The sequence below is a fragment of the Ips typographus genome, linkage group LG6 (genome assembly GCF_016097725.1).
Source record: "Ips typographus isolate SLU linkage group LG6, UJ_Ityp_2.0, whole genome shotgun sequence".
Classification (NCBI taxonomy): Eukaryota; Metazoa; Arthropoda; class Insecta; order Coleoptera; family Curculionidae; genus Ips; species Ips typographus.
In genome coordinates, this window is record NC_138427.1 from 3,317,540 (window position 1) to 3,341,259 (window position 23,720).

At 34.2% G+C, this 23,720-nt stretch overlaps 5 protein-coding genes across 6 annotated transcripts; 2 read left to right on the forward strand and 3 right to left on the reverse strand.

The window, feature by feature from the left end:
* The first annotated feature begins 384 nt into the window (after positions 1 to 384).
* Positions 385 to 1,809, forward strand: LOC145731222 (mitochondrial ornithine transporter 1). The gene is made up of 4 exons (XM_081982892.1): positions 385 to 770; positions 827 to 1,063; positions 1,113 to 1,409; positions 1,467 to 1,809. The coding sequence occupies exons 1-4, from the start codon at positions 674 to 676 to the stop codon at positions 1,787 to 1,789; spliced, it is 954 nt and encodes a 317-aa protein (XP_081839018.1). The 5' UTR covers positions 385 to 673; the 3' UTR covers positions 1,790 to 1,809.
* A 1,470-nt stretch (positions 1,810 to 3,279) lies between these two features.
* LOC145730336 (uncharacterized) lies at positions 3,280 to 6,639 on the reverse strand. The gene is made up of 3 exons (XM_081981509.1): positions 6,033 to 6,639; positions 5,718 to 5,971; positions 3,280 to 3,624 (listed from the first exon to the last, which is right to left on the reverse strand). The coding sequence occupies exons 1-3, from the start codon at positions 6,374 to 6,376 to the stop codon at positions 3,491 to 3,493; spliced, it is 732 nt and encodes a 243-aa protein (XP_081837635.1). The 5' UTR covers positions 6,377 to 6,639; the 3' UTR covers positions 3,280 to 3,490.
* A 484-nt stretch (positions 6,640 to 7,123) lies between these two features.
* Positions 7,124 to 8,751, reverse strand: RpL10Ab (ribosomal protein L10Ab). Its single transcript, XM_081981510.1, has 4 exons — positions 8,591 to 8,751; positions 8,282 to 8,437; positions 7,583 to 7,904; positions 7,124 to 7,344 (listed from the first exon to the last, which is right to left on the reverse strand). Exons 1-4 carry the CDS (start codon positions 8,593 to 8,595, stop codon positions 7,174 to 7,176), a joined length of 654 nt encoding a protein of 217 aa, XP_081837636.1. The 5' UTR covers positions 8,596 to 8,751; the 3' UTR covers positions 7,124 to 7,173.
* A 655-nt stretch (positions 8,752 to 9,406) lies between these two features.
* Positions 9,407 to 18,532, forward strand: SMC2 (structural maintenance of chromosomes 2). Of its 2 annotated transcripts, none has more exons than XM_081981057.1 (16): positions 9,407 to 9,544; positions 9,612 to 9,783; positions 9,841 to 10,152; positions 10,213 to 10,323; positions 11,966 to 12,244; positions 12,293 to 12,484; positions 12,541 to 12,710; positions 13,583 to 13,736; positions 13,794 to 14,051; positions 14,129 to 14,275; positions 14,327 to 14,516; positions 14,570 to 14,643; positions 14,706 to 15,245; positions 15,613 to 16,206; positions 18,083 to 18,292; positions 18,354 to 18,532. In XM_081981057.1, the coding sequence occupies exons 2-16, from the start codon at positions 9,616 to 9,618 to the stop codon at positions 18,465 to 18,467; spliced, it is 3,513 nt and encodes a 1,170-aa protein (XP_081837183.1). In that variant the 5' UTR covers positions 9,407 to 9,544; positions 9,612 to 9,615; the 3' UTR covers positions 18,468 to 18,532. The 2 variants fall into 2 exon arrangements, with proteins under 2 accessions (XP_081837183.1, XP_081837184.1); XM_081981058.1 differs by having other exon boundaries at positions 9,416 to 9,522.
* LOC145730071 (uncharacterized) lies at positions 18,464 to 23,623 on the reverse strand. The gene is made up of 4 exons (XM_081981059.1): positions 23,411 to 23,623; positions 19,172 to 19,558; positions 18,931 to 19,118; positions 18,464 to 18,877 (listed from the first exon to the last, which is right to left on the reverse strand). Exons 1-4 carry the CDS (start codon positions 23,552 to 23,554, stop codon positions 18,562 to 18,564), a joined length of 1,035 nt encoding a protein of 344 aa, XP_081837185.1. The 5' UTR covers positions 23,555 to 23,623; the 3' UTR covers positions 18,464 to 18,561.
* Between the last annotated feature and the right edge of the window lie 97 nt (positions 23,624 to 23,720).

The window sequence follows — 23,720 nt, forward strand, 5'->3', positions numbered from 1 at the left end:
AACCTTTGACAGGTGATTTACGAAGGACAACCCGTTTGCATTAACAACATTCTGCGGCTTAAAACAACCAACTACGACACAAAAAACAGTCTTTGTGAATAAAGGTCTCACTTAATTACACGTAATAACTGTTATTTTAATCAAAAAGCTCTGCTAATAATCAAACAGAGATTATAACCTAGTTTTTTCTTAGGTCCTTTATATAAAACAGCTGATGATGACAGTTTGCTGAATACTGTGCTAGATCTAAAACCGCGGTTGAAAGTTGTGACGTCACCGCAAGCCTAACCCTAGGGAACAAGGAACATCACTGTCAACTGTCATCAAGACTTCTTACTCTTAATGCACATTCGCTTGATTGCAACTATACCCCCTACTGACCAATCACGAAGCGAAGCGGAGTAATAACAAAACAGCACGTGTCAAGCACGTGGTTTTTGCACTGCTTTCTTTTTAAATTATTGTTTATTTATTTCAAGGATTTCTTCTACATGTAAATGAAGAAATGATTTTCAGTAAAACTAGAACATTAACAACTGCGTTAATTATGTTGAAATGTAATTACTTCATAAGTTCCAAATGTTATCTAAAGTCTGGAGTGGGTTCCTAAAAGATAATGAAAAAGGATTAAAAGAAAGCTACTACTTAACTAGTTGTTTTGAAAAGTTGAACCATGGATAAACCAGATAAAGTGCAAGATACCAAAGCGGAAGTTCACAATCAAAACCATATGAAGGATGGACTTATTGACTTTACTTCAGGCTGTTTAGGTAACTTTTACCCTAATTTTTCTGTAACACATTTTTTTACTTGTGTGAGTTTCTAGGTGGGATTGCTTTAGTATATGTAGGCCAACCCCTTGATACAGTCAAAGTTAAAATGCAAACATACCCCTTACTATATACAAATATGATAGATTGTTTTAAAAAAACTTGGCTTCAGGATGGACTTGTCCGTGGCCTGTACGCTGGTACTATTCCAGCTTTAGCAACTAATGTAGTTGAAAATTCAGTGTTGTTTCTTTGCTATGGATTTTGTCAAAAAATTATACTTAGATCCACAGGTAATTTAAAGTTGTGACTTTACTGCATAACTTGACCACACTGTTGTAGGGGCAAAAAGCATTGATGAACTTAGTGTCCTCTCTAATGCAACTGCAGGCTTTTTGGCTTCGTTTTTTTCATCTATTGCCATTACACCTTCAGAACTAATAAAGTGCAAACTGCAAGCAATGCATGAAGTCCATAGTCAATCAGCTGCTAAGGGAAGGAAAACTAAATACATTGGAGCTACTTCTTTAACACAACAAATAGTGCAAACAGAAGGTTTCAGAGGATTGTTCCGAGGTTTAGTTCCTACTCTAGCCAGAGAAATGCCAGGATATTTTTTCTTTTTTGGGGGATATGAAGGTCAAAACCTAATTCATCCTCATTTTTTGCATTACTAATTAACTATTTTTGATTTAGGTACAAGGGAGTTGTTGCGCAAACCTAATCAAAAGAAAGAAGACTTGGGTCTTTTAAAGACTATGATTGCTGGGGCTGTTGGTGGTGGGATATTTTGGATCACAACTTTTCCAGTAGATGTCGCCAAATCTCGTATACAAGTAAATAATATCAGTGACAGTCTAGTAACTACTGTTACAAAAATAGCACAAAATGAAGGAGTAAGAGCTTTATATAAAGGACTTACTCCAACGTTGGTAAGGACTGTCCCGGCTACCGCAACTTTGTTTGTGACAGTAGAGTATTCTAAAAAGTTTTTTTATTTTATGTCCCAAGACTATTAAAGAAGGTTTATAAGAGCAAAGTTTTGTTTGTATTTTCTAACGTATAACTTGAACGTTAGTGACAGTTTTTGTGAAGTGTAACAGTAACTTTTCTCTGAATTCTCTGAAATTATTTCAAACCAAGAAACAATCTGTCTTTAACCATGATAATCCGGAACTAAAGCAATGTAAACGTCAACTGCACCTACTTCTAACACTCTCAAGTAGAACTAACCCTAATATTAAAACTGCATATATAGGGTGGTCCGATAGTCCATCAAAAAATAAGTTGACATGCGTTTTTTTTTAATTTTTGACAACCCTTTTCTCCCTGGCTGTATCAAATTTTGTAGTGTTTTTCAGGTTTTTGGATAGGAAATTTAATGAGGATTCCAAAAATGTGCTTAAAACAATCATTTTCCTACTCCAAGTCGGTTTTACAGGCGATTTTGGCTCTAACTGTCCTTTTAAGCTGAGTTTTGCCAATTCAAACTTTGACACCGCTTTTCTCCCTAACTTTACCAAATTTTGTAGTATTTTTCAGGTCATCGGACAGACAATTTAATGAGGATTTCAAAAATATGCTTAAAACTATAATTTTCTTACTCCAAGTGGGTTTTACAGGCGATTTTGTCCCTGACTGTCCTTTAAACTGTGTTCAAACTCGTATTTGTTGCACCATATCAGTTTTTCCTAAATAACTCGAAAACAGTGAAAATTACAAAGAAATTTTAAGAGACCAAAAATGTTTCTAATGGACTCGTTAAGCCAGCACCGTAAGTTTGCACTGCGGTTTTTGCTTCTAGTATACAGGGCGTGCAAGAAAAGTATGGTGGTTCAATATTTTTGTCACCCTGTACGCAGTTTTTTAGAATTTTTTACTCTACACCACTGCAAAGAGGAGCTCAAAACGGTTCTTTTAAATGGTTGAACCACCCTGAACTCTTTAAAATAACTGAGTTACAGGGTGTTTTCAATTTTCAAACCACAATTTTATCTGATTTGAAAATGTGTTGCATCAAACCAGTGTTTGCTAAATAGCTCGAAACCGGTGAAAGTTACAAAAAATTTGCAAAATGGAAGAAATATTCCTAATTAACTCAGTACCGTTTTTGCTTCCAGTATGCAGGGTGTGCATGGAAATTATGGTGATTGCCTGTTTTCGGTCACCCTGTACGCCATATTTCAGATAGAATTTGTTGCTCAACACCACTGGAAAAAGGAGCCAAAGACGGTTAATTTGAGTGGTTCAACCTCCCTGAACTACCAAAAATAACCGAATTACAGAGTTCTCAAATTTCAAACCACAATTTCAACTGATTTGAAAATTTGTTGCATCAAATCAGTCTTTGCGGAAGATACAGTCCTCCAAAATTTAGTTAAAAAAATCGTTTTTTTGCTATAACTGTCAGACCGTTGAAGCAATTTTAATCAATTTTTGATAAAGTAAAAACCAAACTGTGTCTAAATTTCTCTCTCTTTTTTTTTAGGTCTAATAATAATTAAAGGGGTAACAAAATAAAAGACTTTATTTTATAAAAAAATGTATAATTTAACACTTTTAACTAAATAATAAAAAATCAAGCAAAGATCACACGGAAACTAGTAAAAATGTGCCGCTTTTATGTTGGTAAAAAAAACATTAAAGCAGAGACGAGACATTTGATGTCCATTAGTTTTTCCCAAATCAGTCTTAGATTTAATCCTTACCAAACCTAATATTTAAAGATCTAAATCCATATCCCCACTAAGATCATTCCCTACATCAAAAGCCATATTTACACTAGAAGAAGGTTTCACTTCGTCTTTCACGTCTTCATTTTCCTCATCTTCGTTATTATTAGTGGAGGTGTTACCTAGAACACGTAAAATGGGTTGAATTTTCGGGGTTATATTTTAGTTTTAGTATAAAAATGTCAAAATTATCGATAGAAAATCAATATGTAGTAAGAAGAGGAGAGATGGAAAATTCTCAGCAAAACTTATTTAAAAAAAAATTATTGAAATTTATTTAAAATTCAGTCAATGATCATAAAAATAATTTTTTTTTTTTAATTGAAAGCCATACTTTTTATTTTATTTTTGGAATGTACAGTGTTGTATATTTAGACAGCTTGCAGCGACTTTATTTTTGCATATAGGGAAAAACTGTTAGTACAAAAGTTATAAGGCTTCTCCTAAATCATCAAAAATCATTAATGATTAAAATAATGGATTATGAGAAAAGTGAACAAAAATACAAGGTTGATAGATCTTTTCCTTCTGACTTAAAAAATATATATTAAGTTGACATTTGTTTTAGCCTTTTTCGAATTATTGGCATTTAAAGACTGATTTTATTGTGTTTTAAAGTCACAGTTGCCAATAAGATAAAAGAATAGTAAGGAACCAAACCTAACCGAATTTGACAGTTGGTCAATATATTGTTTTGTTAAATTACCTCATTGTGACCTCAAATTTCCTCTGCACACAAGATGGAGCATCAATTTGAATACTAATGACTAGAGTCGGGATGAAAAAACATTAGAATGGTGAAAAAAAGCGATAAAAAGCAAAATTATTTTTCACAAAAAAGCATAAAAATCTGTAAAAAAGCAAAAAGCACAAAACTCTTTCCAGTTATAGACATTTTTTGAAGCTTTTAAACTGCTTTAGAAGCATACACAATGATTAGACTGTTCTGAAAACTTGATGAGGAGCATCTGGATGGTTTTTGGACAGTTTAAAGAGCATATTGAAGATTCTGAAATGCTTTAGAAGCTCCTGGGGGGAGCTCCTAGGCTAGTTGAAGAGCATTTGGAATCTTTTCCAATCTCTAAAAGCTTTTGGTGTGTTTTCAAAGACTTCTGACTGCTTTAGAATTTTGAGTTTCTGTAGTGTTTTGAAATCTTTTTAGACTACTTTAAGAGCATTGAAGATTCTGGACTGCTTTTAAGACATTTGGATCTGGTCCTAGAAACTTTTGGAAGCTTTTAAACTGCTCTAAAAGCATAAGGAAACTCTTAGACTGTCTTAAAATATTTTAGAGTTTCTAGATGGTTCTAAAAGCTTTTGGAAGGCTTTTTACTGCTTTAGAAGCACTTTAGAGTTTCTGTAGTATTTTAAAATCTTTTTAGACTGCTTTAGGAGCATTTGCAAGGATTCTGGAAAGTTTAAAAGGCATTGAAAAATTTGAAAGCTTATGGATGGTTCTAGAAACTTTTAAACTGCTTTAGAATCATACAGAAGCTTTTAGACTCTCCTCTTGAAATGTTTTGAGAGCTTCTAGACTAGGTGAAGATCATTTGGAAGCCTTTAGAGTATTCTAAAAACTTTTGGAAGCTTCTAGATTGTTTTGAAAGGCTCTTTTGAAACTGCTTTAGAAGCATTTTGAGTTTCTGTAGTGTTTTAAAACCCTTTTAGACTACTTGAGGAGGATTTGTAAGGTATTTGGACAGTTATGTGCGACGTTACAGAATCAATAAGATTACGTCAAAACTCCTGTGGTTTTTTGTCAAATGAGTTATCTTACAAATATAACCGCCTTTACAATTAGGTACCCCTATTTACATTTACCCAACTTTACCCTAATATCTAATATTATTAAACTATTTATTCTAATTTAAAAAATTCTAGAAATCGGGATTCTACTAATGACGTTTAGTTTCTTTGATTAATCATGACCACTGTGATCTTGAAAACAAAAAAAATCAAAATTTTTAAATACCAATAATTTGAAAACAGCTAAACCAAATGTCATAATAATTTACAAATTTGTCAACATTTAAACTACATTTTTAAGGCACTGGCTTTTACAGTGTTGCAAGCTTAAAATTGTATTATTAATTGTATCTTGAATCTTGAGGCAGTTTAAACAATTTAGGCATTTTGATGTATTTCAAGGCAGTTTGGGACATTTTCGGCAGTATTAAAGGTTAATGGTAAATGTTAAAGTAGAAAAAATACTTACTTGAAACTTTAGGTATACTAGGATTGGGCTGCCATAAAACTAATGCAGTACAAGGTTTATTAAACTGCTTCAATAAGGAGGGTGGCAGCAAAGAATCTGTTTGCAGTTTTCTCAGTTCCTCACACATATACAATCTCTTGTTTTTCACCGAATCTGGTTCCAATGGTGATGAAGCTGTTTCAGAGCTGATATGAAGTTTGGACATATGTTCGGCCATTTTCTCTTCAGTTATATGTTGTTTGCAAGGCTGTGGCCTACAACAAGAAACTTTACTGTATTGCCTAGAGTAATGGAATAAAGATTGAGTGAACTTACGGTGGTGATGTTGATTTTCTCTTTCCTAGAATCAGCCTCATTCTTTGTTCTGAAGGAAAACCCATGTTAGCTGTTTGAAAAGCTAAACTTGGGCTACTTCCAAATGAAAACACTGAGGGAATTTGGGGCGCTATTGGTGTAGGGATTTGTGGCATTTGTACAGATGACAAAAAATTGGGCTGCAAACTAACAGAATTGGAGTATGGGTGTTCTTTATAATTATCGCACATGGGGTAAATACTACTCTGTCCTGGATAAGTGTCGTAACCAAACACTGAAGATTGGCCCCCTTGTGTTGGTGGGTTGTGATTTTGAATCATACTGTTGAATATATTGGATTCCATACAGAGAACTCAATGCTACCTTTCCACAAAAACTTTCACAAGACACTCCGAAACACTATTATTGACTACCTTTTCAGTGTTTGTAGTGTTAGACGATTTGAATCAAGACTTTCTAATAAATAACAACCACAAATAACAATCAGTCAATCACCATAAACAGACCTATACAAGGATTCCAAAGACTGTACCTATACAGTGTTGCCTTTCGACTTTTCACTAATTTTCTAGATTTTTCTCGTTCAACAGCTGTTTTTGACAATTGACAAGTTGTACGTTTGTCAGCTGTCCAAAAATGGTCTTGTTCAATGAATAAAAAAATATAAATCAAAGACAGGAACTAAAATGGGGGAGAGAAAATCAGTGACGATAATCAATCTGCTGTTGCCCAGTATTCACAAATCCACTCGTCAATAATAATAATTCAACTAATTTAAGTTTGCAAAAATTAACCTTTAATGGACCGAAAAGCAAAACAAACAAAAACAACACATCTTTGCGGTTTTTAGCTAACTTCACATATCACCAAATATAAACAAAACTGTTTTACGACTAACTTCGGAAGTTTAGTATTTGCTACCTCCTGATTCTTTTTACTCGAAGGTTCCATCACGACAACGTCGCAATGGTGATAACGGCAACAATGCAAAGTGAATGACGGACAACCGTCAAGCAACACTTTTAGTTTTATGACTTTATGAGCAGCAGTGGTCAGGAATTTCAAAAGTTAACAAAATATTAACCCAAAAGTATTTACTTAGTTCTTTATTAAAAAATGATACATACAATAATATGTAACATTAATATAAACGTTGGGGAGGTCCCATGGTTGATTTGACATGAAGAGACCTCACGTTTTGCCAATGTTTCTTCAACAAAGACACCAAGAAGTTGATAGACAAGTGAACATTCTGTACCAACTCATCAGGTGTCATGTCAACATGTCCTACTGCCACAGAGAGGCAAAGTACCTGTGAACAAAACATAACTCATCAAAAAACTATTCAAAGTAAACCAAACCAAATGCAACTATACTTTGAATTGTCAGCAATTTTAAAGCCACACTTGTATTGAATGCACAAGAGCGGTAGTTATAATTGCTCTTAATTTTGCATCAATCTTCCATACAAAATTAGTATTTAAAACTATAATTTGTTGGCTTGATGATGCAAAAATGTCACTAAAATCACATGACAAAATTAAACCAACCTTTTTCATTTGGAACTTAATGGTGGCCTTAACTTCATCAATTTTCTGGGTCATTGACTCTTGATGAGACAAGAGACCAGGAAATTTACCAGCTTTGTTCAGACCAGGTCCCAGCAAACGGGGAATCTGCTTGATCAGAGCCTCAGAAGCCAAAAAAGCATCATATTTCTTAGCCAACTTTTTCACAAGCTTTTTGTTTTTGTTTAACTTTTTCAAAGCTTCCACATCCATGAACGGTACATTGTTTGACTTAGCTTCATCACAATGCTGTTGATCTCCCAGAATGCATACTTGCATTTTTGGTCGTGGAATATGCTTCAATCTATAAATTTTATTGGATGAATATCAAAGTTTGTTAGGTTATGTTATAGTGTAGGAGTTCCTAAACTAAAATAAGTGTGAAAAATGTGATCAAACCAAGTTGATCAGACATTTTCACCAGACACTTTTTAGAACTTACCAAAACCACTTTGGGTCACATATTGTTAGTTTGCAATTTGATTACCAAACTACATATTAGGTCGATACAATTAGTTAATACTAAAATGTATCTGCCCAGTTATTTTAAGACCCTGGGTGCAGGTCCGCCTATGCAGGCTTCCTGATTTTTCAGACAACTTAAAGACCATTACAAAAGCGTTTTTGAGAGTGATAAACATCAATAAAAAGCTTTAAATTGCCTGTTTCAGGTCAACATACTTGACGGTGCCGCTGAAACGCTTGTCCTTCTGGGGATCATAATTCTTCAGACCGATTTGAATTTCCACTGTTTCCAGGAAGTTCCGCTTCTTTTCCTTGGAGTTATTCAACACTCCATTAACGCACTCGTAGAGAGTGTCTCTGGACACTTTTGACCTAAAATAATTTCCTTAATTATCACAAATTTGCCATAATTTCCACCAAGCCAGATTTAGATTAATCTCCAGATGAAGAAATAATTTTATTTTGCTGCATAGTGCAAAAGATGTTCTTGATAAAAGGGGATTATTATTAGACAAGAATACTTACGACATTTTGAATTAAAATAAACAGCCGCTAAAGGCGCTTAGGAACACGACTTTACCCACGCGGCTAAAAACCCGAAAGAAATAAAATACAAAACCCAAAACCCAAGGCAATTCCACCTAGACAATTGATAGTATTGACACTTTGGGAGTGTCGTTTTGACAGAATACAGATGTAGTATGTTCCGGAATGTCCCAAAAACGTCCGAGTTTTTTTTAGAAATTAAATAATATAATAAAATTGTAATTAATATCCATTAATATAATTATAAAATTGAATTGTTAAAGCATTTGCAATTGCATCCGTCGTATTTAAAGGCGGGTTTACACTTGTCAGTTTTGCTGACGCAATTGATTTGACAAAACACTAATATGTATAATGCTTCAAAATGACGATCTCTGCATACGGCCCTTACGCCCGTTTCCCTTACACCAACATCTTTAAGTTTTAAGAACAACCTAAGCTAAGTTGCGATTTGAATGTGACAGATTCTCTGCAATAGATCACAGTCTAAACAATACTTGTCTTAAGTTGCCCTAACGCAGCTTTTTAAGCCAAATAGCCAAGCTTAAGTAAGCGCAGTATCCTGTTATTTTTTTCACTTGTTCTATCATATTGATCACAACTTTTAAAATACGACGGTGCAAATGGGAGTGAATTGAAAGTTGGTCACAAACTCACAAAAGTCATGGAACGAAGTCTTTTACGACAACGCTCTTTCGAAGATTCGAAATTTCGAAGTGTTCAGCGGGGACTGATAGAATACTTGATTTGCTCTATAGAGTGCTAAAACGAACAGTCCTGTTTGATTCTGACGTTTGAAGTTTTAATCAATGACAGACAACAGACACAAGACAAAACCAAACAAAATTGACCAAAATACAAATTTTTAAAACGGTTGTTGTATTTAAAACTTTTAAAAGGGTTTTAAAAAGGTAAAAGTCTAGGCAATAACAGGTAAAATATTACACGGCAACTTAATAACATTTTCCTTTTTTTTTGACTAAAAAACATTCTTCCACAGTAAAATGTATATAAAATCTATAGTACTGGATGGATTTAAGTCCTATGGCCAAAGAACCGAAGTCACTGGATTTGATCCATTGTTTAATGCCATCACTGGTTTAAATGGCACCGGAAAGAGTAATATCCTAGACTCAATTTGTTTTGTTCTGGGAATTTCAAATCTAACTCATGTAAGTGAATGTTGTTTTGTACTACAATGAGCTTCAGCCCCAGTTTAACACTTACAGGTTAGAGCTAACAGTATGCAGGACCTTATTTATAAAAGCGGTCAAGGTGGGATAAACAAAGCTGTTGTTTCAATTGTCTTTGATAATACCAATCCAGCCCAAAGCCCCTCAGGCTTTGAACATGTTGAAGAAATCACTATCACTAGACAAATAGCACTGGGAGGAAAAAATAAATATTTAATTAATGGTGTTAATGTGACTGGCAAAAAAATCCAAGACTTATTCTGTTCCATACAACTTAATGTTAATAATCCACATTTTTTGATTATGCAAGGACGGATCACCAAAGTTTTAAATATGAAACCACCTGAAGTAAGACTTATATATGATAGTTTAACCATGAATTAGATAACAAATATACATTTTTTGCAGATTCTTTCTATGGTGGATGAAGCTGCTGGTACCAGAATGTATCAAGTGAAAAAGCAAGACACTCAAAAACTTATAGAGAAAAAGGATGCCAAGCTTGCAGAATTTCAAGCTGTAAGTGAATATTTGTTTCTAATATCCTCTCAATACAAAAACAGGCATCCATTGAACATCAAATTTTACAAGATTGGACCACTATCCAATCAACTTTTATATGTCAATAGAAAGCTCATTTGATTGGCTATACATTGACATATAAAAGTTTATACAAAGTGTTGCAAATAGTTTTTGACAATTGAACAAAAAAATGCAGAGATTGCACCACTGTAAAGGCCAGTTGATATCTGTCAAAATTAATCATGTGACCATTAAAATGTGGTTTAAACTTTAAAAACTTAAATTTAAATTAAATTTAGACTATTTTAGACAGTTGTAAAAGCTAAAGCTTTTTTTTTAAATTGCCCGACAGCCTCTACTGTCAGTCTGTTTGGAGATGTCAAAAGCTTACAAGCACTACTGGAAGTCCAAGAATTTGTTTAAATTACTAAGTTCCTCTAGAATCATTTTATAAATGCTACTGAAAAAACCCTCAAAATTGCCAGAGACCTCTACAAGTGTCCCAAATCTTCCAAGATTTTTTTTTAATTGCCTGATGCCTCTACAATCATGTTTTAAATGTCAGAAGCTTCTAAGTACTACTGAATGCCTCTCAAAAATTGCCAGAGGTTCCTAGAATCATTTTCGGCAATGCTAGAGGCCTCAACAATAGTCCTTAAAACCTTCTAAAAATTGCTTGAGGCCTCTACAAGTATCCTAAACCTTGCAAGACCTCTTAATACTACTGAGAACCTCCTAAAAATTGTCACAGGTTGCCACAAGTGTCCTAAACTCGATCCTAAATGCCTGAAGCCTCTACAGTCATTTCAGAGATGTCAGAACCTTCTAAGTACTACTAGAAGCCTTGCAAAAATTGCCAATTGCTTCTAGAATCACTTCTAGAAATGATAGAGGAGTCCTAATACTATACAAAACCTCCTAAAAATTGCCCAAGAACTCTACAAGTATCTTAATCCTTCCAAAAAAATTCTAAGAACCTTTTAAAATTTGTCAGGTCTCTACAAGTGCCCTAAACTCAATAAAAATTTTTCCAAAAATTGTTTAAAATTGCCAAGGGCATCTAAAATCCAGACATCTCATAAAAACAGGTTTGGCAAAAAAACAGCAATAAAATCTGGTGTCAACATCACAACTAAACAAGATTTCAGCTATACATGGTAATTCAAATTTAACCCTTACTATTGGAATTTCAAAAACTATAAAAGATACGAGAAAGTTTAAATTGAGGCAAAGTTGCGCAATTTAAATCTGAACCAAATGCCGCTTTAAAAATTTCTTATTAAGTTTTTATTTATTTTAATCTTATTTGAAGAGATATCCCAAAACGGAAAGCTCATTTTTTTATCATCAACTTTCTTTTTTCTTATTTGTTAGAATATTAGATTTTAAAATAGTTCTTAATCTATCAAAATTTGACTGACTTTTTCCTGTTATTTGCATTATATTTTATATTGAATGGAATATCAAAGTCTACCAAAGGATTTTTAGAGTCAAAAACGATAATCCAATTCTTTAGAGACATACTTCTGTTTGAACATGTATGCTGATGGCAAATAGCTGTATTTATTAAGCACATTGGCTATCTGCCTGTTTTTCTAATCCCAGCACTACTTTATACATAAAATCATACAATTTGAAGGTTATCAATGAGGAATTAACACCAAAGTTGAAAAAATTGAGAGAGGAACGCGAGCAATTTTTGGAATACCAGAGGACTGAACGCGATCTAACTCATTTAATGGGATTATTTCAAGCTTGGCAGTATTTTGAAGCCAAACGCAATTTTATGCGATCTGATGAGGCATTAAAGGAAGGACAAAAGAAAATCGTAGTCTTGGAGGAAAAAATTGACGCTAATAAAGCTGCGGTTGAACAACTCGATGCTGAAGTGGAACTTATTGCGGCAAATAATGAATCAGTAAGTGTTATAGCAAAAAGTGAAATGATGTTACTTGATATATTTTAGGAAGCTTCCAAAGAATTGCAGGAAGTTGAAGCCAAATTAAAAGGGAAAGAAAAGGAAGAAGCGAAAATACTTGCTTCAGCAAAATCCATACAAGACAACATATCTACAGAAAAGAAAAAATTTAGTCAACTAGAAAGAACATTGTCCAATGATTTGAAAGCTCTGGCAGCAAAGGAAACTGAGCTGAACAAGGTACTTTCACTTCAGTTTCTCATTGGAGTACATTTCTGAGTAGTGATGTCTTTTAGGTACAATCTTTATTTGAAAGCTTGAAGGAGAATGAACGGGTTGACAGTGAAGCGCTAACTTTGGCACAAAAGAAATACGAAGCGTTATGTGCGGGTATGGAACTTAATGATGATGGTGAAACCGAAACTTTGGCTGGACAATTGATGAACGCAAAAGAAGAGGTCGCAAGGTATAGTAGTAATTTGTGTTGTTTTGTGTTTAGCGTTGTTTTTCCATTTTCAAGAATTTAAAAAATTTGTTTTTCTGTGACTGTTTAATAATACTCTTATTACTTATCAGTTTTGAATAAACTAATGAGTAACACTCACGGCTGCTACTCACTGGTTGAGTCCACCTGTGGACAATACCAATATACAGTCTGTCCCAAATTCGATGCTCACCATTGGGATCTCAGTTATTATCAAAGGTACAAAAATGTTTCAACAACAAAAATTTTAAAGAATTACATGGCTAATTCAAATCTCTTTTGAAAAATAATGGCCTATTAGATGATAATAAAATGAGATATGGCTTCCATAAGTAAAACAAAAGTTAGTGTCTTAACCTCAAAAATAAATAAAGAGAACATTTTTGGGACAACCAATTATTCTTCAGAATGAAGTGTCAGTCAACAGTTTGCAAAAAATGTCGGCTTCTTCAAAATTGACAGTCACATATTTCTTTTGAAACATTTTCACTTCAATTTACACCAGTTACTACCGGATTTGATATAGAATCTCCAGAAGTCTTCACTCTAGAACACTAAGATGATACATGCCTAAATTCTTGACGCTTAATACCCTTTCGTTTATGTGAACACAATTATAACAGCTTAATGACGTCTTTCTAAGCTTTGGTTATTATTTCTTTTCCAGCGTTGATTACCTGATTTAAAATCTTTTCTTCCAAATTTGTCCTCTCCTTTTTTTTCACGTTTTATGTCTCTATGCTTCAACTTTTATTAAGTATAGAAGATAATACATTCAACAAAAGTAACAAGCTATAACTTATCGGATCTTACCTAATTTATGTCATCTAATAAAAAGTACTCTTTGTTTACAGAGCAAACACTGAAAGCAAACAAGCAGCAATGCAATTAACTCTTTGCGAAAACCAGCTTAAAGCTAAATCTAAAAATGCTACTGGCACTTCTTCCGATTATCAAAAAGATGAAACAAACTTGAAAAAATACGCACAAGATGTATCTCAACTTGAAGTAAGTTTTAATTACTTCATTAATATTTCACCGTTTCTTACTTCAGTTCTTTTTTAGAACTCTATTAAACAGCTAAAGTTTTCGGAAAACGAGATGTCAGAATTGAACAACAGATATCGAGTGCTTAATCAGGAATCGAGAAATTTAAGAGATGCGATTGAGGAATTCGAAAGTCGCAGACCTTACACGTCGTTCAGATATCGAGATCCTGAACCGAATTTCAATAGAGCATCGGTTAAAGGAGTGGTTTGCAAGTTGTTTAGTATGAAAGAGGATATTTTTGCTTCGGCGTTGGAAACTGCAGCTTCTGGAAAGGTATTTAGTATGAGACATTGTTTTTTGTTTTAATTTTTAATTTTTGACTCTTTTTATCTGAACTTTTATATTTTTAGCTGTATAACGTTGTCGTAGACACAGACGCAACTTCAAAAAAGCTCCTTCAAAGAGGCGATCTACAGACCCGAACCACTTTTATTCCTCTCAATAAAATATCTGGGCAGAAAATAAAGGATAACATCGTCAAGTACGCTCAAGATTTGGTACGTTTATTTTCTGCCTGTTTTTTTTTTATTAGTAATATGTGAGAATAGGTTGGAAAGGAAAACTGTCAACCGGCTCTCTCGTTAATAAACTATGATCGATCTGTAGAGGCTGCAATGGAATATGTCTTCGGTGATGTATTTGTTTGTAAAAACATCGATATTGCAAAACGCGTTACTTTTGACCAACGCATTTTAAAGCGCTGTGTAACGCTAGATGGTGATTCAACAGATCCGCGAGGTAAATTTCAGTTTGTTTATTTTTTTTTACTATTTTTAATTAAAATTATATAGGTATTCTTAGCGGTGGGGCCACCCAAAAAGGAGACTCAATCTTAAAGCTCCTAAAACGTGTTCAACAACTCGAGGTATTTAGTAACTTTCTGACGTTTATGAAACATTTTAATATGCGTTTGTTTTACGTTTATAGAGCGAACTAAAGCCTAAAGAAGAAGAGTTAAAGAGCATTGTGGCAAAATTGGATAAATTAAGTGGCGTACAGGAACAGTACAATGCACTAAAACATAAACTTGATGTTACCAAACACGAGTTGCAATTGATACAAGATCGTTTGAGAAATACTTCATTTGCCAGGCTGCAAGACGAGGTGGACGGTTTAAAAACACAAATAGTCGAACTGAAAGCGAAAATTGCCAAGTGCGAAGAACATGAGAAGAAATTTACTGCCAAAGTGAAAGATTTGGAATCGAAGCTGAAGGATTCGTCAGGCTATAAAGAGAGAAGGCTGAAAGAAGCCGAACGTGAAATGGAGCAGGCGAAAAAAAAAGCGGAGATGAGCGGCAAGGAATGGCGGAAAAGGGAGCAAGACTATGCTAATTTAACGCTAGAAATACAGGAGTTAAAAAAAGAGTTGGAGGAGACTAAGGAGCAGCTTAAGATCACGGAGGAAAATATCAAAAGTATGGAAGACGAATACCAACAAGCCACTGCAGGTTCTGATGAAATTAAGGTAATTAATAATATAATAATTTATCGATTGACTGATTAGCGCAACAGTTCAGCATGTGTCGAAAAACTACTCTCTTAACCTAATAAAGACCCTTCGCCTGGCGTAGAGTCTCGAACAAATTGCCAAAAGTGCCGTTGTATTTGAATTTTGGGAGATATACCACTTTTTTGAGTTAAACTTGTTAGTAGGACCTCTTGTGGACAAATATTTTCTAGCAATTCTTTGGGTCTCTTTTTATTTTTTGCCGAAGCTCTACGATTAGCCGTTTAGTCAAAAAAACCGAAAGCCACTCTTATTTGGACACCCTGATATACTCTATAGTTTTTTAAATAGAGTATAACAAACTATTGTTATGTTTTTGTTTCAGGAAGTTGTAAAGCAACTGCAAGCCGAAGCAAAGCAGATGAAAGAGATTATAGCGCAAAAAAATAAAGAAGTTCAATCCAAATTAAAGCGCAAAGATCAATTATTAGCTCAAAACATCGAATTCGAGCTTGAAATAAAAAAATTCAGTCACGAAATTAGTGCTCTAACAGCCGCCTGTAAAGCATCTAAACATCGGGAACAGGAGTACTCGAAAAAAATCGACAAAAACAACGCCTACATGAAACAAGGAGAAGAATTATCGTCGAAAGAAGGACAGAACTTGGAAAGAAAAATTAAAGTTGCTCAAGAAAAGAAGCATAAACTAGAGAGAGTGATAAATACGCAAGCGCAGGCCATGTTCGAGGTAGAGGAGAAAAAATTTCAAGAGATCGTGCGGAAACAAGAGATTGTGAGAATTGATAGGGCGAAACTGGTTGCAATGATTTCGGAACTAGACGAGAAGAAAGAACACGCTCTTAAATTGGCAATGGAGCAAGTGTCTAAAGATTTTGGATCAATTTTTGCTACACTGTTACCTGGCGCTAACGCCAAACTGGTACCGATGCAAGGGACCAAATTTCTCCAAGGTTTAGAGGTGAGTAAAAATACTCAATTAGTTTTTAAAATGTTACGTAATTTTATTTGGTAAAGTATAACAAATGCAAAGGAACATCAGATCTTACAATAGGTGGTAAATTAGAAAGTACAATATTCTGTAATTTTGGGGGTAACCTAGTTCGGATTCACCTTCTCTAAAATATTTCTCGATTTGGCGGCGTTGCAGGATCAACCAAAAATAAGTACCAACATTTGATTTTCAAATGCAGCAGTATTCAGAGTTTTATTCGATGTTTAGTGAAGGGAAGTCTGTTAAATTTAATGTTTTGTTTTTAATTATGATGATATTGTTATTCTCAGATAGTTGAATTTAAACGTCATCTGGGTAACATATTACATATCTTAAGTTACTGGTTTTCCATCTCTTATCCATTGTTTACCTTGCGGACTTGCTCTATTATTCTGTATGTAGCCTATTTAATTTGCTGAAACCAAACATCAATTTATACTTTCTTTTAAATCTAGTGTTTAGGTACATATATGAATATTGGAAACTGAGTTAACACATTCGATAAAATAAAATCGCCCTTGATTTCGGACATAGACTGCCTGATGTGGATTTTCATCGGACCAATAATGAGCATTATGCCTATTAAAAATTCCGGCACTGGTGATAAACTTTCATCTGTCCAAATTATATTTCGCGAAAAGTTTGTATTTTGACGAACTTTCTGAGAAAAGCACTGGCAGAACTCCAATCTTCTTTGAGAATCTGTTGGCTGAAGATGGTGTCGCTTCCTAATAACATATAAGGCATGAATTTATGCCTTTTAAGAATATTTTAGGGCGCGCCTTCTTGAAGTCCCACATTTGTCGCCACCATTCCTAATACATTTATTTCGGTTTCTTCTTTGTCTTCAATAGTGTATGTTTTCGGACGTGGCTTTTTGAATGATCTATAATTTATAAGGTTTTCCTTTAATCGGTTGAAAATAGACTTGTGCGGCAACACCGGTCTTCAAGCCTCTACTTTAGAAGAAACCGGAATTTTTAATTACTATTTTTTTATTTATCAAAAATGTAATATCAAAAATATTACATTACCAAAAACTGTATTTGATTTACAAAAGGAGGGGAATGACACGCAGTCGTCTCCACAAATCTTTATTACGACCTTCAAAGGCCTGCTCTACTAGTTTCGGACATATAAATGGCCATCTTCAGGAGCTCAACTCGACAATCAATGTGCGGGCTGTCTTTTTATAAAGGGGGAGACAGTGAGACCCATGTTGTAAAAGTTTTTTTTTTTTTTTTTTTTTTTTTTTTGTTTCCTGTTCGATCGCCCCTGCCGTGGATGGTGGATTGGTTTTACATTTATCTTTTTCACCCTATGGTCTAACCCAGCCCTTAAAATGGGTCTAATTTTAAGTATTTTTGTTTAAATAGGATGTAGTGTCAGTTTTTTCTTTTTTTCTCCATTCAGCTTTGTTCCCACCTTTAACAACCTTAAATTCACAAAACTTTTACAACATGGGTCTCACTGTCTCCCCCCTTTATAAAAAGACAGCCCGCACATTGATTGTCGAGTTGAGCTCCTGAAGATGGCCATTTATATGTCCGAAACTAGTAGAGCAGGCCTTTGAAGGTCGTAATAAAGATTTGTGGAGACGACTGCGTGTCATTTCCCTCCTTTTGTACTTGTACAACTCCACTGAAAGAAAATGGACTACTACTTCTTTTTGTATTTGATTTGTTTGTAACAGACTTCACAGCAGTTACGAACTTTAATTATTAATCCTTAGTAGATTTTAATTATCGTTGACTTAATTAAAGATTGATTAGTCTTATATAATTAGAATATTCTTGTCTTTAAGATGCATTTGAGAAATCCACCGATTTTACTTTTGCTGTAGATTAAGGTATCGTTGGACAATGTGTGGAAGGAAAGTTTGACAGAATTGAGCGGTGGTCAGCGATCTTTGGCCGCGTTGTCGTTGATTTTAGCCATGTTATTGTTCAAACCAGCGCCACTGTACATTTTGGACGAGGTGGACGCCGCTTTAGATTTGTCGCACACACAAAACATCGGACGTATGTTACGATCCCATTTCCAAAAATCTCAGGTAGATATCACATATTGTTTTTCTTTTATTAAATAAAATTAAACTAAATGGTAATTTTCAGTTTATAGTGGTGTCTTTGAAAGATGGTATGTTCAACAATGCCAATGTGTTGTTCAGGACAAGATTTATCGATGGTGTGTCTGCTATCCAAAGGACTGAAAACAGGCGCCATTAATTTTAAACTTGTTTATTTCATATTTTTTGATACAAAAATAATTAATAATATTTTTTCTTTCACAAGTTTGTTTTTTAAACCTTGAGTGAAGTGTTTACATAAAGCTTTGAGTTAATGTGTCATTAAACCACGTGGCGGTAACTTTCTCTATCTTAAATTTCCATATACTTCTGTGACAACCAAGTATATGTTTTAGGGGTTGTTCCAGTCCCAGAACATATCTGTCAAATGAGTTTACAACCCTGTATACAAATTTTCCATAACTATTATCAGCTCCGAATTCTGTGGCAGCAGATGCCAAACAAACGACCAATTGGAATAAAACGTCGTTTCCTACTTTTGCATTAAGGAGGGCATCAAGAATGGGTATGCAGTTTGGATGAAGTGTATTTAGTGTAAGTATCCATTTACTGAAATTATAAAATTAATTTATAGGCTCAGCACTCAGCATCCCAGTTCATACCATAACAAATCTGTTTTAAAGTTATTTCCCAGTGATGTAATATACTGCAGTACGACGGGTATTTCTTCTTCCTTCCATTTATCCAATTTATCAAACTCACTGAGCAATTTAGTTTTTAATATGTTTTCAAATTTGTTACTAATTTCCAGAAGCAGATTGAGCAGTTCAGCCACAAACTGCTGTTTAATCTAAAAAAAATCAATCAATCAACCTCTATATTAGTTATGAAAGTTTATTATACTTGAACTAAAACTAAACTGCCAATGTATGCTTCAATAATTGAATCTTTAATTCCAATTTGTTGAACGAAACACATCCCTAAATCTCGGACTTCCTCTATAGACAGATCTCGAGCAAAGTTTGAAAACACACATTCTAAATCTTCTTTTCCCAGCTGGGCTAAACCACTGATTGCGTCTGGTGATACGGTTTTTTCGGTGTGTAGATTGTCTTTCACTACTTCCTGAATATCACTGATTTGTGAGGATTTGTTGACGTTTAATTCTGCGAGACTGAGATTTTCTAAATTTTCAATTGGTTGATCTGCATGATCCTCCTCATCACTTTCAGTAATGTCAATACAAACGTCGATACTTTCACTCTCAACAGCCTTTTTTATATCATCAGGCTGAAAAACAGAGTTATTAGAGTTAACTAAAAAGTTAATAATGAATATAATATACAGGGTAATTCAAATTCGACCCTCACCATTGGGATCTCGGAAACTATAAGAGATACGAGAAAGTTTAAATTGGGGCAAAGTTGCGCAATGTAAAGCTCAACCAAATGCAGTTTTAAAAATTTCGATTTTCCGAGTACTTCCGAAGATATCCGAAAAAAACTGAAAATTTGATTTTTTGTTTTTATTTATTTCTAATCTTATTTGAAGAGATATTCCAAAACTAAAAGCACCTTTTCATTGCCACTTTTTCTCAGCTATTCGATGATGGATTCAAATTTGCCACACGACGTTTCGTTTTTTGGCAGCCATCATCAACTTTATTTTTTCTTATGGGCGCCATATTGGATTTTTAGCCCACCAAATAGTACGTTTTATTCTGATTTTAGTGATGTATAATAACTTATGATTTTCTTCATAAATAACAAAATAATTCAATAAAAACTATTTTTACTTTAGTTATTGGCTTTGAGTTAATGGGCCGTTTTATAAAATGTCATTATTTGACAGTACTTGTCAAACACGATAATTCGGACGATCATTAGAGCTTTTAGAGATTTTACCTTAGTTAGATTTGTTAATGAGACGTTTTATGAAGATTACTTGGTAGTACTTGTCACACGCAATTGGCCTGAACATACTTAGTCACAAAGGTGTACACGTGACTTGACTTAAACCGGTTTATTTACTCCAAGAGCTTAGGCCACTCGCTACGCTTGTGGACCTAGTTGTTCTTTTCGTGAATAAAAAATGGTTTAAGTCACTTGCTGTATAAATAACTATTAAATCACTCTGAATGACATTCGCCTATTTACAGATGTAAACAAACAAACATCAATCTTACATCTACGGGACGCGGTGCAAATTTAATAAAACTGTAATTTTAGATTTTTTTTTAATATAAGAAGTCGAAATTTAATAAAATACTCTATAAGACACGTGACTTAAACCGGTTTATTCACTCGAATAAATATGAATGAATAAAAAATGGTTTGTCACTTACTGTATAAATAACTATAAACTTGCACTTAACATTATACAAAATTGAAATTTGGCAAAAAATGAAGTTCTTAAAATGATGATCTTTCTCTTGGAAACATAAATAAGCCTTTTAAGTTAGAGATAATGCTAACAAATCTCTTTTTCTGATTAACCTAAATAGTTCAGCAATGCTTATATAATAATAATATTTTCTGCGGGGGTTTCTTTTCTAGATACATTTTTAACTATGATTGACGCTCTAATGATCATCCGAATTATCGTGTTTGACAAGTACTGTCAAATAATGACATTTTTTAAAACGGCCCATTAACTCAAAGCCAATAACTAAAGTAAAAATAGTTTTTATTGAATTATTTTGTTATTTATGAAGCAAATCATAAGTTATTATACATCACTAAAATCAGAATAAAACGTACTATTTGGTGGGCTAAAAATCCAATATGGCGCCCATAAGAAAAAAGAAAGTTGATGATGACTGACAGAAAACGAAACGTCGTGTGGCAAATTTGTATCCATCATCGAATAGCTAGGAAAAAGTGGCAATGAAAAGATGCTTTTAGTTTTGGGATATCTCTTCAAATAAGGTTAGAAATAAATAAAAACAAAAAATCAAATTTTCAGTTTTTTTCGGATATCTTCGGAAGTATTCGGAAAATCAAAAATTTTAAAACAGCATTTGGTTAAGCTTTAAATTTCGCAACTTTGCCCCAATTTAAACTTTCTCGTATCTCTTATGGTTTCTGAGATCCCAATGGTGAGGGTCGAATTTGAATTACCCTGTATACCAGGTGTCCAAGAGCACCCTGGACATAGGAGATTAACATGGGAAAATGGTTTTGATTTTTTTGCGCCTGTACGGTTGATTTGATTGAAAAATCAGCAATACACCGTATCAGCAACAATGACCTGTTTGCTCGATTTTCTCATTTTTTTTGTGTTTTACGACTTAAGGAACTGCAGGAGAAAAAACGCAAAAATAGTGTCTGCAGGCAGGTTGGCGAAAAGAGCGAAATGGGAGGCTGAAAGAGAAGTCGAATGGATATAGGTTGTGGGAGAGGAGAAAGTATAACACGGATGTGTGAGTGGATAATGAGTGATAGGCAGAACGAATAGGGAATGGGTGGCATAGGTAAAAGAACGGATAGTGTAGGATGTGTGTAAGGAGTGGGGATAGACAGGTTGCGGTTGTATCATTCAGGAAAAGTCTGTCCGCTTAACTGAAAAGAATGTGTTGAAAAAAAATGAAATGTGCGAAAGGCAAGAAGAAATGTAAGAGAAGAGAAATAATAGAAATAAGAAAGATTATGAGAGATAGTATAAAGTGGAGGGAGAGAATAGGTGGGAAAGTGAATGAAAGAGACGAGTGGACGGTAAATGACGGTTAGAAAGATAAACCTGTACAAGGAACTTTGTTCGTAGGGTAACTAGTTTTAAGTGTTCCAATCCTCTTTTTTCAGTTATTCTATATTTGCATTGCCTTGTGCCTGGTGATACCCAAAAGGCAAAATTAGTCAGACTACAACATTCAAACAACTTAAGACTTTTTGTTATTGACATTTATTATTATGGAACGAACTTTAACATGACCACTGTATTTGATACAAATAACGAACTTTATTTCTTAGATACTATCTCACGTGATGCCTCAAATTGAGTGATCGATTTTGCCAACTGACATTTCATCATTAACAATTCAAATTCCATGGATTCGAGTTTTCGTTCGCATCTAGCTAGGACATCAAACATATCCTTGTAACGTTGCAAATCTTCGCCGTTATCGGCCAGATTCAGTAGTATAAACTCCTTTTCCACTTGACTGTGTGTTTCGTTTTCGTATGGGGTTTCAGAAGTAGTCAACATTTTGAATCTAAAGTATTATGATTTATTAGTCTGTGTTGTATACTTCTTATCCTGACTATATCCCTCATCCATTGAAACTACAATGCAATTTTCACTTGATTCCAACGACAATTGCAGTCCTAAGTTGGACACCTTCAATATTTCTAGTACAGTTACACTGTACTATTTCATGTGAAGTATCTCAGTTATTTGTGATTTTTCAATGAATATTGCATTCAGGTTAAAGAATGCCAAAATTACTAGCTACATTTTGACGTGCGAATGAACTTTCTAAGTCTCACAGGGACCAAGTTATGAGCTGTCAAATTATGACATCTTTAAAACCACCTGTTTCCTTGCATTGCTCTATTTCCCGGTCAATATCTTTAGTTGTTTGTAATTTTTGAAAAAAATTGTGTTCAGTTAAAAGACAGCCAAAATTACGATCTACATTTTGACGTTTCAACGAACCTTCTAGCTGTCATAGTAACAAAGCTAGCAAGTGTCAAATAAGAATACCTGTTATCTTAAAAGAAACAGAAGAAAAGAAAAGACTGAGCAAAATTTAGCAAAACCCTTGTTTGACCAACTGTCAACGTGACGTCATTGTGACGTCAAAAAAGCTCTGCACACTCCATGGAGCCTGAAAACGAATGCAGTTTCTTTATGGTAACAGGTAGCCCCTGACCAAAAGCTTTGAATTATAATTTAGAAGAGAGAAACAATGGAAAAATAACCACATCTGTTGCCTGTCTTGCTGGTGGTTCCTTTCAGCAGCAAACTACACTACAGTATACTCAGTGTATAGCGCGGTGTAGCTTATTTTTTACCACTTTGTTATACCTACTGTTTAATCAATCTGTTTCGATTAATTCAAAAGTAGCACAAATAAGCAAACAAGGGTCTTAAGCGCTACTTAGATGTCAGTATAGGGTATAGGTATGTAATGTAAAAACTTACCAAGGGAAAGTACTGTTTCAGGCGGTTATACTCGTCAAAATTACAGAAAATATTAGAATCAGCTTGGCGAACTGTTTTTAAAAACGTAGCTAATTCAGATTTGATGTTTTTATCAAAGGAATAAGGAAAGCCGGAAAAATTCATTTTTAATCAAGTAAACATAGATCAAAACAAAACAAAACAGGTGGGTCTCAAATGTCAAATTAAATGACGTGGGGACTGGGGAGCGTTCGGTTCGGAAAGGACTTCATGGTGGATCTTTTCTTAGGTTAGTGTAACTTTTGTCACGTGTGCTTTACATAACTACTGG